The sequence below is a fragment of the Carassius auratus genome, chromosome 41 (assembly GCF_003368295.1).
Source record: "Carassius auratus strain Wakin chromosome 41, ASM336829v1, whole genome shotgun sequence".
Taxonomy (NCBI): domain Eukaryota; kingdom Metazoa; phylum Chordata; class Actinopteri; order Cypriniformes; family Cyprinidae; genus Carassius; species Carassius auratus.
In genome coordinates, this window is record NC_039283.1 from 17,276,989 (window position 1) to 17,294,437 (window position 17,449).

A 17,449-nucleotide genomic window follows, 5' to 3' on the forward strand; every position below is an offset into this window, starting at 1 on the left:
TCAGAGTTGAGATGACTGAATTATAATAAAAAAATTAAGAAAAAATTAATTCTGTTTGTGTTAGGTAGTTCTATCAAAGAAAACCTTTAAATATGTTATATTTTTATAATATATTTTATATAATAGATTAATACATAACCCTAAAATGGTCACACACAAAAACACATACACGCACACACACACACACACACACACAAACATATGTATTATAAGTGTTTTTATGGTTTCCTAACAGATATTCTGTTGACAACAAGTAACGTATACGCAAGTACATATCAGTCTAACCCTGACCCTAACCTAACAGTCTACCAGTTCTCTAAAGGTTTTTTTGACATGTAGTTGCAAATTATTGAGTTAGTTGACATTTAGTTGCAAAGTTACTTATAGTTTGTATAATGTCTGAATTATCAAAATAATGTGTAACCATATATAAACACATTTTAAAACTAATGAAATAATACATTTTGTATGTAAGTGGGTGTATGTTTATATAGAGATTTTCATATTTTCATTCATAGCGCTGCTAAAAATGACGCTTTCCGTAAACTCAAGTCTCAACCGATCATCAAGAGTTACATGCAAGAAATTGGATATCTGCATTAATGACACTCGCGTCACTCGCTTTTATGTGAATGTGTGTCTGTGTGTATGTATATATAAATATATATTTGTGTGTGGGTGTCAATCAAAGTGGTTAACACGTTTCTTCAATAGAGCAGCACTATTATGTTCCTCCAACTTTGAAGAATCTTTAAATGTCAGTGCTACTTTAATTCAAGCCTTATATTGGTTCTGTGGTTATTGTAATGGTTTTATCTCATATTAAAAAAGCCCATCATGAAGGTGCAAAAACACAAACAGTATTAAAACTATTGAAGTAGTGGTGGAAAAGTATTCAAATTTGGTCATCAAATGAAATGACCACACTGATAAAGTTCAAAAACTGCATGCTACTTGTACCAATATGTAGAATCCTTTATGAAACAAAAATATATTGCAGTATATTGGAAAATATCATGTAATATATTAGGCATATATTCTTATATATATTTATTTTTTCCAATATAAAGTGCAATATATTGAAAGCGGCAATCATTTGTATATTTTGCAATATATTATATAATATATGTATCATCAATATATTATTAAATGTATTCAAATATATAAAATATTAGAAAATTAAAAGAGAAAATAACATATTACAATATATCACAATATATTTTAAGAAATATATTGGTAAATATATTTTCCTTTCGTAAGGGATGTTTAGCAAAAAAAGTCTGCCAAAAGAATGCAAATATAAATCCTGACATGTCCACAACCACATAAAGATTTGGATCAGTTTTGCAAGGGAAAAAATGATCCTGGTTAAACAAATTCCTAAACCTTACCAACTACCTGACTGCAATAAAACGGCTTGTTTTCCATCTTTAGAAACCAAACATAGCAGTCCCTATTAAGACTTTGTTGTGATGCTTGACAAAGTTTCTGCTATGCTGTGACTACTAATGAGCAGTGTGTATAGTGCAGCATTATCATGGAAATGGAGGAAACTTTCCTCTGGCGCTGGAGGCCAGCAGTTTAATGTTATGTTTCGGCACAGCAGTGGCCGTTCTGTTTACTTCCTGATCATAAAACTTCACTTTATTAGTATTATTATTCTTTTAGTTATGCATGGCAAAATGATAGAGTGAAATATGCTCCTCAAATAATACATCAAATCTGAGAATAACCTGAGACGTATAGATAATATTTGGTCTACTCCTCATTTATCTCCAAGTGACAGTACATAAAAGGCTTGTTCGCAATGTCAGCAAATTGTTTTACATTCTCTTCAGTGTGAAGCTGAAGAGCAGGGCCTTCAAGTCACAACCTAATTATTTTTTTTTATTTCCACTTGAGCTGTGATGTATGCCATATTTCACACAGCATGTCACAACTGGACCTTTAGTGTTGAGAAAACATCTGAAAGAAACCAAGCAGTACAATTATGTGTGAATGTATGCACACTCTGTATACACGTTTGATATGCTGACAAAATATATACATAATCTGAACAGCATGAAATATTTGATCTCTCCTGTGAGTAATTCATTTAATTTATTCACTATAAGATAGAACGGAATCATCACACAAACCTAATACAGTACATGTGGGTAAATGTAGCTCATTTCACCTATACTATTGTGACTGCTGGGGAACAATAAAACCATGTCAACATGGTTAGAGGTTAGTGGACAGGACAGTATGTGGGGGAAAAATTAAGAGCATGACTAAAGGAAACTTTAGGCTTCTGAGGCGCTGTTCAGAGAAAAGGTAAGACAAAATGAGGGCTTTGTGGCGAAGCTACTAGAGATAAAAGTAGAAACAAAGCAGTCATATTGTCTGAGTGGAAAAAACTGTTGCATACAAGACACGGTTGGTCAAATGCATATGCATCTCAACACAGTAAGCCACAGTCAAACATTATTAACAGTATCAAGAAATGGGAACAAGATATTGCTGGTAAAACTGTTCTCAATCTAAAATTGATAGTGAATTTTTACAATAAATTACAGAGAAAAAGCAAGTAATATGTTGAATTGAACATGAAATGTTTAAGTAGAAAAACTGAAATAGTATTTTCTTGTGGAACATAATCTTATTTACAACATCAAAAATACACTTTAGTCATTATTATATATCAATAAAAAGATGAAGCATTGGTTTCTTCAAACATCCCTTACTGGATACTCACTGCATCATTTTTAAATACAATGCATATTGCATCTGCCCTGTTGTGTACTTTTTTTATATAAATTATGGTATTTATTTTCACTGCATTTAGAATGAATATAAAGATTAAATCAGATTGCAGATTTATTGGCAAGAGATTAAGATGAGATGTGCTGTGCTGTGTAGAGGATGCTGATGCCACCATGCCAACCTCTTCCTGATCAATTAGTAATGGAAAATTCTGTCAGCTCCACCACACACACGCAGGACAGGATGCATCAAAGTTCTACTTCCTGTTTCTACAAGTTAGAGTGCATTGTGCTTATGCCAGCTTTTTGCTTCTTTTTGAGTGTATGTTTGTGCAACTTGTTGACATGATTATATCACACATGAACAAACAATTGTCATATGAACACAAATCAGAAAACAAGCACCACAGATCTTCTGTGCACTTTACTACCCACTTTATATACAGACGAAAATGTTTTATCGGACCCACTTTATATTAAGTGGCCTTAACTACTATGTACTTACATTTTAATTAATAATTTAGTACAATGTACTTATTGTGTACATACATGTTTTTACATTGTACTTCTATTTAAAAAAAAAACGACATGTAATTACATCTGTATTTAATTTCTGTAGTTACATTTATAATTACACTGTTGACCCATACTTTACACCTTAACCCACCCTTAAACTTACCCATACCTCCAACCCTCACCCTAACCTTACCCCATCCCACCTCAACAGCAGCAAAAGTGCTTTACAGTACAATATGAACACAATAAGTACATTGTACTTATTTTTTTATGTACGTACATATTAGTTAAGGCCACCTAATATAAAGTGGGACCGTTTTATCTTATAATATATGCCTGGGTAATATTTTTTTGCAACACATATATATATATATATATATATATAATTATTATTATTATTTTTTAAATGTTTGTTTACTTTTTCAGGAGAAATCTTACTAAGTTGTCACTCCTCTTCAGCCACATGTTGAATGAACTACAAGCTTTGTTTCCTGGGGGACGATTTCAGGGCGATACTTACAGAATTACAAAGACAGAGGCCAAAGACTTTTGGAGGAAAGCCTTTGGACACAAGTATGATTTCTTTTCTTCTTTTTGTGTATTGAAAATGTAAACGGGAAGTTGTGGCCTAGTGGTTAGAGAGTTTGACTCCTAACACTATGCTTGTGGGTTCAAGTCTTGGGCCGGTGTTCTGTCGATTTGTCCTACACTGTCAGATTTTCCTACCTCCCACGAAAACAGTGGGTAGTACAATTCGACAACGAAAAAGGTTACTGTAAAGTTATGGTTTATTAACGTCTACACCTACCACAACCCTAAACATACTTTTACAGTACTGCAAATACAGTAATTATGTGTTATATTCGTGGTTGTAGCTAGTATTCCCTTCTAGCTACAACCACGAATATAACACATAATTACTGTATTTGCAGTACTGTAAAAGTTAAAGGAAACCAACAATAAATATTCTTTTCTACCAGTTAGATTGCGTTTTTATTAAAGTCTACACCTACCCCAACCCTAAACCTACCCTTACCGTAATGCAGATACATTAAATATTGTTGTTTAGCATGAGAAAAAGGCACGATATTGATGTGCATGTGTGCAGTAAACACGGGTAGGAAAATCTGACAGAGTAGGATAAAATGTCAGGACACCGGCAATGCCACAACTGAGGTGCCCTTGAGTAAGGCACTGGACCCCCAACTGCTCCCTGGGTGCCGTAGCATAAATGGCTGCCCACTGCTCCGGGTGTGTGTTCAAGGTGTGTGTCCTGCTGTGTGTGTGTGTGTGTGTGCACTTTGGATGGGTTAAATGCAGAGCGTGAATTCTGATAACGGTCTCCATACTTGGCTGTTTGTCACGTCACTTCACTAAACCCTAAAAAAATAAAATAATAATTTAACAGTCTCCCCCCAAACACACACAGCTCTCTCTCTCTCTCTCTCTCTCTCTCTCTCAGCTGTATAGTGCAGTGGAACATTTTTAAACAGCAGCTGAAGAGGGTTCATAGCTTTGAAGAGGGAATGGAGGCCATGGCTTTGAAGTCCACGGTTGATCTCACTTGTAATGATCACATATCCATCTTTGAGTTCGATATATTCACCAGGCTTTTTCAGGTATCCTATGCTTGAAGAGAACTTTTGTTAGATATCACCTATAATATTTTTAGTGTCTCACATGACAAATGTTTTTTTGTTGTTTGTTTTTTTGTTGTTTTGTTTTTTAAGTAGCAGACACATTCCATGAATTTAGTCATTTTTGTGAGACTTGCTAGATTTGTTTGATATACTAAATCATATAAAATAAATCTAACACGAAAAGAAAACACCTTATTTTGTACTGTATTCATGGAAAGTGCAGCAGTAAAAAATTAGCTCCTGGTCCTGTCATTCCTTTGCTTACTTTTTTTTTTTTTTTTTTTTGCAATAAGCTATTTAATCTTCTATTCTTCAGCCCTGGTCAACTTTGTTAAGAAACTGGAATCATTTAGCAGTAACTCACCCAGGATACATGGCGTTTCTCACCTATGACCAGGTCCGGGTCCGACTAGAGCACTACAGACATCGTCCTGGCAGGTAAGACATACACCAGACTTTGCAGGGCTAAAAAGAACTAACCATGTAACTAACAAAAAGAGTAAAGAAACTAAAATATTACAGTTTGCTTATCTAGTTTTAAACTTACAGAATTACAGTGGTTTAGATCTGGACTCTTACTGGCTCTCCCCACAGCTACATCTTTCGTCTCAGTTGCACACAAATGGGTCAGTGGGCGATTGGTCATGTGACCAGTGATGGCAGCATTGTGCAAACCATTCCTAAAAATACACCTCTCTTCCAAGCACTCATACAAGGTTTCAGTGAGGGCTGGTGAGTTCATAATCAAATATGTTTTCAAGAAAAATGTTAACAAAAACATGCTGAAATTTAATCTGACGTCATAGTGTTAACATAATTTGGAATGCATCAATTTGCAGCTACTTATACCCTGATGGGCGTGATGTGAACCCTGACCTCACCAGCCTGTGCAGTCCAACTCACAAGGGTCGAATCAAAGTCACTGAGGTAACTGAGAGTTAAAGTCAAGATAAAAGTAAATTACTAGAAAAATAAATAACAATAATATATATATATATATATATATATATATATATATATATATATATATATATATATATATATATATATATATATATACATATATACCATTAAAAATATTTTCTATAATTCAAACAGAATAAATGTTAACTGAAATAGGTTTATTTTATCTCATTTAATTTAGTTAAGTTGATGTATTAAAATAACTAAAACAAAAGCAGAAATAATAATTTATAAAAAACTAATTTTTTTATAAATTCAATTATTGCCTGCATTTTTAATTGTTCATTTAAACATTACACTATTCTATACATGGTCCTCTGCTTCTTTTTTTCAATATCTTAAATATGCTCGTTTCTTGAATGTAAGTGCATTTTTTTTTTCCTCTAATGCCAGATTGATTTCTCTTTCCTTTATTTGTTGAACTTCTCTCTTCAGGAGCAGTATGAATTGTACTGTGAGATTGGCAGCACATTTCAGCTCTGCAAAATCTGCACAGAACGAGACAAGGACACTCGCATTCAGCCCTGCGGCCATCTTCTGTGTCAGCGCTGCTTGACTGGCTGGCAGGTATATTGTTTTCCTATTGTGCTCAGACCTTTATAACCATCTCCCATTCACACTCACATTCACACTCACATGCAATTATGGTCAGGTTACACCCCAAACCCAAACCCACATCAAGAACAACTATACATGATTACGTGGTTTTTCCATTGTTGGTGCACATCATAAAAATATCTCATTAGAATGTATTATTTTAATAACAATAAACCATTAACAAAAAACTGATAATTAAATACTTGAATGAAGCAAAGTTGTTCAGAAAGCAGGTCTGCATGAAATACAATGCTTGCCACAATTTCATGCAACAGGACCCGACATTTTGGCTCAAGCTTCCTGCCAGTGTTTGATGAAGCATATGTGTGCGTTGTGACTGATTTTCCACTTCTCTGAAGTCACACTGCATTGAATGCTAAGATCACACTGACCCTAGAGAATGAGAGGATGTGATGCATTTCTGCAACTCTGCATCTTACAATGTAACACATTCAAAAGACTAGTGCAACTAGCATAAGATGTCATAAGATAAGCTAATCTTTCTTGTGGTATGATGTGCAGGGGAAGGATGCCCTTGGGAGTGCATGGTTTCAGTACCCAATGCATTGAATGAGTATGTGAATTTGTGTGTTGAAAGTTGTGTCACTCCCTCTGATATGCAGAAGTCAGATGGGCACACATGCCCCTACTGCCGCTGTGACATCAGAGGCACAGAGTCCATCCTCATTGAGCCCTACCTGCCAACCAGAGACAGGAGGGCAGGGGGAAGGAGGAAGAGGAGGAAGACGAAGATGAGGAGGAGGATCACGTGGATATAGAGCTGGTGATGAAAAAACTGGCTTGTATGAAAAAGGTGAGAGTATGTAATTTTGGAATCAGAAAACCTTTTCTTGCCAATCTGATCCACATTTTATGATTTACATTTTTAACACGTTTTTTACATGTTTTAACCTTAGTGTTTTTATTTTATTTAAACAAATTGTAATATTGACCATTTATCTGTTAGTAGCCATGAAATCAGAATAATATTTGGGGTATCCACAATTGCTGGAGTTTTAAAATGGTGCATCCCAGAATTAACACTCATCCACATCGAGCATTTAGTCAAGTCAATCCACCTTTGTTTCTATAGCTCTTTAAACAATACATCCTGTGTCAAAGCAGCTTCACAGAGCTAAACAGGAAAATAAAAGAATCACTTATGAAGAAGAAAAAGAAAACTCAACTATGAAGAGTATTCAGATTCTGCTAATTAGCTTTATTATGTGTCATTATTTAGCTCAAGTCAGTTCAGTATTTGTTCAGTTCAGACAAGGCTGCATGATCAATTTCATGCTGCATTACACAATGTTTTATTTTCTCGATTATATTTTGTATTCTCAATTGTCCGTTATTTGGCAGTTGCTTTGCTATGAAAAATGTCTGCTTATGCAATAAATGTGAATGTAAGGTAGGTTTATCTGTTGTTCTGAATGTGTGCAATTCTTTATTCCTCTCTGACGTTAATGAGTGTTTATTCTCATTCCTTTCTCACTATTTCAGATTTCTCAGGAGGAGTATCAAGTTCCCCATTCCAGTCTGTCACTTCCTCCCCTTCCTCCCAAAAGACATTCACTCTCCCCTTGTCCATCTCCAAAACCACCCTCCAGATCCTTGAGCATAGGCACACAGGTCAGCCAGTCTAGCTTGGATCTAGACTATCTATCTAGATCTATTTATATGTGCTGTTTTTAGATCATTTGGTAACCTAATAATGAAATAAATAATGTTATTTTTGTTAAGTGCATGGTCCTCAGTGGTTAGTAAGTGAATTCAGTGTAACTGTAATCTTGAGAATCAGTTATCATGTTCTTACCGCAGAAAGTCAAACCCAGTTCCTGGTCAGAAAACATGCTAAGACAAACTTCCTCAGATAGGTAAGAAATGTTCTGAATAATATGTTTACAACATAGTACACATGGGTAAGATTATCCTTACAAGCATTCGGCAATAATGCATGAATACATTTGCATTAGATCCTCTGTTTGGACGCCTGTGTGATCTTGGTGGCAATTTATGTCATGCATTCACCAAAAAAAAACAAAAAACAATGTGAAGTCAGCTATCATGATAGTTGCTTTAAGAGGCCACTTGGTTTCATATTTACAATTCTCACATTTTCAGAAAGCCTTAATTGCATTAAAAAGTTAATAAAAGATAAAAATAATTATGTCTATTTCTGCTATACTTTTTCTGCTTCTTTACTGTCCAACTGGATTCAGAAGTGAGGAACTTTTGGAAGACTTCCGTCCCTCCTCTCTGCCAAATGTCAGACTCAGTGGGTATCATAACTGACTTTCATTCACTTCTTGTATGCTTATCATAACTGTGATATTTTTTATTCATTAAATATCATAAGAATACTTGCGATACGTTCTGTTGAACCCTTGAGAAACAGCCAAACATTACTTTTGCTGCTGTTGTACTGACATCTGGTGGCAGGGCTTGAAACGACACACAGATCATATCTGATGAAACATTATTTCCTGTCTGTGTAGGTGGGGTGTCTTGTGAAGGGCCTCCAGAAAATGTAAAAATGAAGAGGAAAGCGAAAAGAAGGAACAAGGAAGAAGAAGATCATGACAGAGCTTTGGCGGATTCAGCATTTCCCTTAGGAAGTTATAATCATGGGGATATGGAAGGAAACACTTCATCCTGACAGCAAAATTCACTTCTGTATCAAACTGTAAAGTATATTGGCCAGACAAAGCAATTGTGTGATATCAGAAACATATGTGATATGCATTTTACTGCTCACACTTTTTTTTTAACACATTTTAAATTCTACCTCATGCCTCCTAAATTTTTAGAGAACAAGATCTGTGTTTTGACAGACCACAGTGAATACAAATAAATAAATAAAACAAACAGCAGACTGGTTTGCTTAACACTAAATAAGATGGAAGCATGCAAGTAATTTCAGTTCACTCAGACCAAACCAAAGAAAAAAAATTAACTAAAAATGGCACATTACATAACAGTAACAGTTTGCAGATTTACAGTTTTGTATTTAGTAAAAGAATTCAAACAAACATCCATTGATATTTAATATTTGCACTACCTAGAAAATCTCTGAAAACCGTTGTTTTTGAGCCTTCTTGTTAATGATCTCTGACTTGTCTCTGCTGCTCTCTGCTGGATTGAGCCAGAATTCAATTTGTGTCAAAATACTGGAGTACTTCTGTTTGTTTAGGGTTGGTTGGGATTCACCTAAATGCATTCTTCTTGTTTCCTTCATTCTTTTATAATGGGTTTCACATGATTTGTTAAAGTGTGCCAAGATTAAGTTAAACCTGACTTTCAAGCCATGTCATCTGTTTGCTGTCCCCATTTTGCCAATACATTATTTTGGAAGATAGCTAGTTATAGTAGGCTATTTTACACACATTAACACACTTGCTGTAAGAAATTAAGCCAACGGAAACGAGAAAGACAGGAAAAAAAATGCCACCAGTACTGGTACCTGTATTGTTGTTATTTACCATGTTGTTATGTTTATATGATTCATAAAGAGGATGCATATTTCAATAGGGGTTAATCCTGTGCATTTAAAACCCAACAGTGCTAATATCACTTAAAATAAAATAAATAAATAAATCTAAAAAGGGCCCATATTTAGAATCTCTATCTTGCCACTGCTACTGTAAGCCATTTGCTTTCACAACGTCATTTCCTCCTCCCTACAGACTGCAAGTGAAATCGTGTTTACATTTGCTATTTGGCCTGAAAAACGGGGTCGTGTTCGTAAGATTGACAGTTTTTAAAATCAGACTGTGAAGAAAGCCTAATTATGACAATGTTAGTTTTGTAAATGCGTTTTGAGCATTATCGCATAGGTTACTTTCGATTACTACCTTGAAACTGAAACCAAAATAAGATCAGCGCAATGGACAGGTGAGTGGATTTATTTGGCAGTCTCTCCAAGAACAACGCAGTTTTGCGCTTAAACGTCTTAAATAGCCTAATTAGACACGGCATCTTAAAATGTCTTAAAAAGCAGCTAGAAGAGATGCAAGTGTCGGCTATATGTGTTGCCCATGTTTAGCCTATCTAAAAATATTAAATCGCAGTGCAGTGGAACGGCGAGAAAGCGATATGTTTGAACCGTTTAAAAAACAATTACGGCTTTCTCAGATTAATTCCTCATAAATATAACACACACAGTGATATTTGAGGCACCTTCAAAAGAGTGTCGCGAGATTTCCCCAGAGGAACCCAAAGTGTCTCTTGTATTTTTTATTTTTTACAGTAGGCCTAGTTCACTAGTCCTCCAACTTCATAAAAAGGCCATGATGGAATGCTGTTATGTAAAAGGATACAGCATAAAGTTTTGACAGAGTGTTCTGTTTTCTGTAGGTATTTACCAGCCAAAAATACAAGAGGATTATTTCTACGAAATCAAGAATGTGTTTGCTTCTGAAAGCCCTGAGAAAATTCCCCACCAGCTTATGTCTCTTTTGGAAGTCTTTGACTGTTTTAAGATCGATATCGCTGTGACTGGAGAGTCTGGTGCAGGAAAGTCTTCTCTTATCAATGCGTTCCTCGGATTGAATCCTGATGATGCAGGAGCTGCTCCAACTGGAGCTGTGGAAACCACAAAGGAAGCAACCATGTATCTGCATCCAAATCTCCCACACGTCAGACTGTGGGATCTTCCTGGGATGGGAACCCCTTCCTTTGGATCCAAGAGTTATGTAAAGACAATGAACTTTGAGCTATATGACATGTTCATGGTTGTGATATCAGAGAGAGTCAGAGAAAACAACATGCTGCTGGTTGATGAAATCGAGCAACAAAAGAAGCCGTATTATTTAATAAGAACAAAAATCGATAACGAAATACGATCCCAGAGAAGGAAAAACAAATTCTCTGAAATGCATGTATTAGATCAAATGAGACGGGACTGTAAGAAATATCTGAAGGAGAAGAAACTGGACCCACATGTGTTCCTAGTGTCAGCCATTGACACACAAAATTATGAGTTACAGAAGCTCACAGACACTCTTAAGGATGAGGTTTCTCAACTCAAAGTAGAGGTATTTTCAAGTTTCCTAGACAATATTTTAAATGGAGGATGGATAAAAGCTAGGTAAGTATGCACTGTTAAATAAATAATTGTTTGAAACTGTAGAACATTTTTAATACTTAGAAATCCATTGCATTTAAAACTTTTGTACCATTTTCTAGAAAACATGAAAATGATTTTGAACCTGTCATGTTTAGTAAAGTAAACCGATTTCATTACACCTTGAATATAGGTCAATTTAAAGTTGCTAAAGTCATGAATTATGACATTTTGTACATTTTGGATTTTATACCCCAAATTAAATGTCACAGATAATTTTAACTCCGAAAATAAGAACATTGTAATACCATAGCTGAGGTCTATTTAAATGGTTGCATTTATGATTGATATATTGAATGTATTTCTGAAGAAAAATAGTAATAATAGAGAGGGCAAACAATGAATGTAAAGTCATTCCCCCTAACACTCATGCCATTTTATATTTATCTATTACTTTAGGTATGCTACAAATCACATCCAACAGACTAGGAAACTTCAAGCTGAGGACATAACAACATTGCAAAATATGTATAAGCACACAGGTTTTGGAGCTGCGAAAGTCAGTGTTGTACTGCAGGCTTTGAGTCACTTTCAGCTAGATGTTGCAGTTTTGGGTGAGACAGGCTCTGGAGCATCAACTTTTGTAAATGCCTTAATTGGGCTGGAGAATGAAGAGTGTGGTGCAGCTTCAGCGTCCATCAGCAACCCAGCAATGAGTCTGAGATACCCAGATGTACGGTTCTGGGACATATCTGGCATAGAGGGAGTCATGGATTACTCGATTAATGAAATGAAAGAAGTCCTGAATTGTTATGACTTCTTTATCATCATAGTATCAGACTGGCAGAAAGCTCGCCATTTAACACTAGCTAAAGCAGTTGAAGAAATAAGGAAGCATTACCTCTTAGTCCAGACCAAAGTAGGACTATCATTTACAGACTCAAAGTGAGTTGTGCTGTGATGAAACTGAGATACTTGATGGGCTTCGGGCACAATTTACCCAGGAGCTTCAGATGGGAAAACTTCCTGAAGAACAGATTTTTCTCATCAACAGCCTAGACAGGTGTGCATTTGACTTTGTAGCTTTGGAAAGTGCACTCTCCAGTGACCTCAACACTGTCAGGACAAGTGCTTTTGCACATTATATAGCAAACACAGTAAAGGGACATAAATAATACTTAATAAAACATAGAAGTTTAAGATAGATTGCAGCAGTAAACTGCTTTAAAATGACTTGATTTCAGTTTAATTTACAATTAAATATTTAAGCGTACTAATATAAATTCTGTTTAAAACGGGTGTGCAATAATATATTTATTGATTAAGCAAATAATGTTTGATTGTTTAATATGCTGTATAATTCTGTCTGTGACAGATAAGATTATTTTGAAGCATGAATAAAATGCTAGAGAGGTACAGTACCATATTTTAATAGTCCTAATTAATGAAAAAAAAAAAGATATTCAGTTGGGAAACAGAAAATTATTTGTAGAAGTTGGTCTGCAGTAAAAATATGTGAACTGTTGATCTCAATATACTATTTTAGTGAATGCTTGTAATATGCAGATTCTCAGATCATTTCACTGTTAAGATTTCTTGTTTAATAAAATGTTTATGAAAAAAATGCCATGCTTCATCTGTTGTTATGCAAACCATAAAAAAAAAAAAAAAAACAGTTTGAAATGGGCTGTAGGTAGGCTATACTGTAACATAGTATACGGTATGTTTGTATTTCAGGGGACCTAAAAATCATAGAAATACTTTTAGTGAAACCATATTAATTAAGTGGTTAGTAGTTTACGCCATGTCCTCATTCCAGGTCAACCAAAATGTCTTCTGTTGTTATGGGGAGCAACACAAACAAATTCTTTGTGACTCTGTGCCAGGAATCTGTGAAGTGAAGTGAACTGGACTAATCTATTACTGTGACACCCAACTCAACAGCTTAGTCACAGCTTACTTATTTTCAAAAACCTTCATAAAGTTCAAATGCGTCATTAAACTGATAATAGGTCCAAAAATAAATCTGTCAAAGAAAAGGTTGGGCTTTTTTTTTTCTGTCAGATTAAAAAAGGAATTCACACACCCTTCTGCTTTCTATGACTAAACCAGTACCTCTAACAATTAAACAGTTTAATATCCTAAATGAGTTTAAATATCATTAGGTAGCACCATGAAACAAAAAATAATACTAATGGCTGACAATCATAAATATTTGTTAATAAAAAAAAATAATGACAAGAAAACGTTTTACATTTTTATTAACATAATGTTAATAATGTCAATAATGAATGCAAATCTCTTCAAGCCTGGATATACAGTAGTAATAGACATACAGTACAACTAGTAAATCCTGAAAGTCAATGTCATTCAGTATCATTTGTTTCAGTAAAAGAAATTTCACTGACAATATGCTTAAAGCAAATTCACATAACAAAAAAATTAAAATAATTAATATACAGAAAATATATATTAGAAAACGGTAATATTAAGAGTTTCCGAACCTTTGGCCTAAGCCATTGTATACATTGTAAAATAAGTTAATCATTACAATGAGATTAGTCTCAATTGTGAGAATTTTTTGCACAGACCACCAGAGTCCCAAGTTTCCTTAAACAGTACAAGTCACAAATTATACCCAATTTGTTTTCATAAATGATTATTATTCTACATATTCCATTTCATTTAACATGCACTATTATAAAATATTCAGTATAAGATTTCTTTCCAACCATTTAACTCTTCAGTGCAGAAGTATGGCCAATAAACTCAGTTTTAATGTTCTGACGTGATTTGGGTTAACATTTTGGTAAACATCTCTTTGCAGCTTCATTTTATTCATTCAAACCTGCAGCTTGAAGAACCTGTCTCATGTCATTTATCATGTCATTTAGTGCTCCACGCAAGACAGCGCATGTTGCATTGAAGGCCTTGGACGCATTCACAATATTTGTTACCAGAAGTTTAGCATCAAGCAGTTCTTCTAAGCTTTTCATTGGTTTTACCACGGATGTACGAGGCATAATTCTCAGTTTGTCTACTACTGCTAATGCTAAAGGAGACTTAATAGCTGATTTCAGCTGTGAAAGAGGCTTGTTCGTTCTCTCAGACAGTACGATGAGTGAATTCTCATTCAAACCCAGAGCGTAATAACATTGTACAATAAAGGTCGTCAATACCATCTTGTCAATGACCACAGGTAATAAAGGAACAGGGACAATGGCTCCCAGACCTGAGGCTACTCCTGCAAGCCAAATCAACTTCTCCATAAACGCTTTTTTCTTCTCTAGCATAGCCAGAGAGCACACAGGCACAGACTGGACCAGAGCAAATCTCTTGTTTTCTGAAAGCTCTGACTCTAGGGTATCTACCAGGTCATGGAAGTCATATTTTCCCAAGTCATAAGAGGAAATCAGGAACACCTTGGGGTTTCCCAGCTCCTTCACATTTCTGCGACAGTCCTCTCTAATTGTGCAAAGTACCTTCTGCTCATCGAAATTTCTTGTCTTTGCCACTGACCGGATGTCATTGTCAATCTTGGTCCGGACAAAATAAAACCTCTTCTGCTTTTTTTCAATCTCCTTGGCCAGAAAGACATCATTTTCCTTGAACCTCTCAGAGGAAATGATGATGAATAAATCATAAGTCTCAAATTTCACTTCCTTGAGGAAATTGTTAGCCTTGAAATTAGGCATGCCAGTCCCTGGCAGGTCCCACAGTCGGACATTTGACTTTGAGGGATGGGTATACATGGTGGCTTGCTTTGTTGTTTCAGTTATTCCAGTTGGTGCAGAATTGTCATCATCATCATCCAGACCTCGAAATGCATTGATGAATGCAGACTTTCCTGCTCCTGTTTCCCCAGCCACTGCAATATTCAGAGTCACACTATCAAGACCGTCCAGTTTTTCTTTAGCCTTTGCAACAGCTAGATTTGCGTCACATTCTCCCAGTCTCTCCAAAGCTTGGGAGAAGTATAAGTCAGCAGAAGAATCTTCTGTCATTTTGCCTTGTTAAATTCTTTACTGTAAAAAAAAAAAAAAAAAAAACATAATATAATATAATCGGTTATAAATCATTGCATGGTTTAAGTAACTTTGCTACAGTATAATCCTAACTTTTTATGTATGGACTCGGTTGGATATGTCTAAAATGAAAGTAAACAACTGAGAGAAATGGATGCATGTCTGTATATTAGATGCGTACAGGTCTTAAAGAGACAATACTGTACATGCTGCCACTATACTTAAAGGGATAGTTCACCCTAAAAATTTTATTTCTGTCATTGTTTATTCACTCACATTAGGGGTGCTCCGATCACGATCGGCCGATCGTTATGCGCATCTCGTCAGTAAAGCCGGTTCTCTAATCAGTGAGAAGATGCGCCAAAAAACGCTCAAAATGAAGTGGATTTGCGCATCTACTCTATTAACAACGGCTCTGTGTAGTAACAGTTGCTCTATGTGAAATCACGCACCTGATGGAATTAACCGCTGATTAGAGAACCGGCTTTACTGACGAGATGCGCATAACGATCGGCCGATCGTGATCGGAGCACCCCTAACTCACATGTTGTCCAAAACCTATATTAACTTCTTTATTGTGCTGAACACAAAAGAAGATATTTTGAAGAGTCTGTGTAACCAAACAATTGCTGGTCCACATTGACTTTGATAGTAGGAAAAACCATACTATCGTTTTCCACCTTCTTCAAAATAGCCTTTATGTTTAGCTGAAGAAGGAAATTCATTAAGGTTTTTTTCTCTATTTAAATTTTTGGGTGAATTATTCCTTAAATGTTAATAAAAACACCAAACACACAGAGAAAAATCACTCAATAAAATCAGTGTATATAGTGTTTTATTTTTATATTTGTTCATTAGATTTTTTAATGCTCCTGCTTAATACACATATTGTACCTGAAAATAAAACACTTTATTTGTATAATATCTGTATTTGTAATGTGTATCTTTGTACTAATTTTTTTAAAAACAACAATAAAATAATGACAAAGATTTCTATGTTTACCCATGCACTTTGGCCTAAATATCTGCCACACTTTTTCATATTTTGTTAAAAATAAAAGGCTTTATAATAGGGAAATGATTTGGCTGAAACAAAAGAATCAGGATGAAATCATGATATTTATAAAAAAAAAAAAAAAAAAAAAAAAAGTTATATTTTTATCATATCATACACCCCCAGCCAAGGGGGAACAAATTACATTTAATTACTTTTTGATAACTTTTTTTACATTTAAAATATTTACAACTGTTTATCATTTTGAAACATTTAAAGCAGGAAGGGTTAACCTTACAGTATCAACACTGATTATTGGCCTTCATCACTTAAATTAAGATTAGCCTACAATCATTTGATTTAAAACCACAGCCACACAAAATCAGACTAAAGCACCTATTTTTACTTTGAGATCAATCTGATTCTGGTTAAATACAGGTTTAAAATCAAAATCAGAAATAGTTTGATAGCTTTGATACTGTTTTTAAAATCAAATCTTTTTGCAGCTATGACAGGAAACACTGGCATCTAACAATGCCTTGGGGAGGAAAAAACTGTTCCTTTAAGCATACGCATAAACCCAAATAGGAAATAAAACAGTTATTGAATAAGCATGCATCTTATTCTGTGTACTAAACTCCTGAAACATTGGTGCCTCGTGTTTTAGAAAAGTCAATGCAATTAAGAAATAAATCAATTAAATGTATGTGCGTGTTTGTGTGAAAAAAAAATCAAATGTAACCCTCTTTGTAATTGTTAACATTTTCAGAAGTAACTTTAATTACACTTTTTTTTCTCAGTAACTGTATACCAGTACTATATACTATATACCAGTGTGGGGGAGTAACTAGTTACATGTGATGGAATTACGTAAATGTAATTACATAATAAATGTAAGTGTTACA

General features: G+C 34.8%; 1 protein-coding gene and 2 pseudogenes across 2 annotated transcripts; 2 read left to right on the forward strand and 1 right to left on the reverse strand.

Moving 5' to 3' along the window:
• LOC113059075 (E3 ubiquitin-protein ligase CBL-like) overlaps nt 1-9,918 on the forward strand; it is an 11,468-nt pseudogene extending 1,550 nt beyond the window's left edge.
• LOC113059105 (tripartite motif-containing protein 46-like) overlaps nt 1-17,449 on the reverse strand; it is a 433,352-nt pseudogene that overhangs the window by 337,937 nt on the left and 77,966 nt on the right.
• LOC113059084 (T-cell-specific guanine nucleotide triphosphate-binding protein 1) lies at nt 10,120-13,094 on the forward strand. Of its 2 annotated transcripts, none has more exons than XM_026227341.1 (3): nt 10,120-10,354; nt 10,817-11,496; nt 11,985-12,215. In XM_026227341.1, the coding sequence occupies exons 2-3, from the start codon at nt 10,909-10,911 to the stop codon at nt 12,012-12,014; spliced, it is 618 nt and encodes a 205-aa protein (XP_026083126.1). In that variant the 5' UTR covers nt 10,120-10,354; nt 10,817-10,908; the 3' UTR covers nt 12,015-12,215. The 2 variants fall into 2 exon arrangements, with proteins under 2 accessions (XP_026083126.1, XP_026083125.1); XM_026227340.1 differs by having other exon boundaries at nt 10,126-10,354; nt 10,817-11,549; nt 11,985-13,094.

Coding starts and splice junctions, on each gene's coding strand:
- LOC113059084 (XM_026227340.1), top strand. CDS start 10,909: ATGTCTCTTTTGGAAGTCTTTGACTGTTTTAAGATCGATATCGCTGTG. Junction 11,550..11,984: donor GGAGGATGGATAAAAGCTAG/GTAAGTATGCAC, acceptor CTATTACTTTAG/GTATGCTACAAATCACATCC.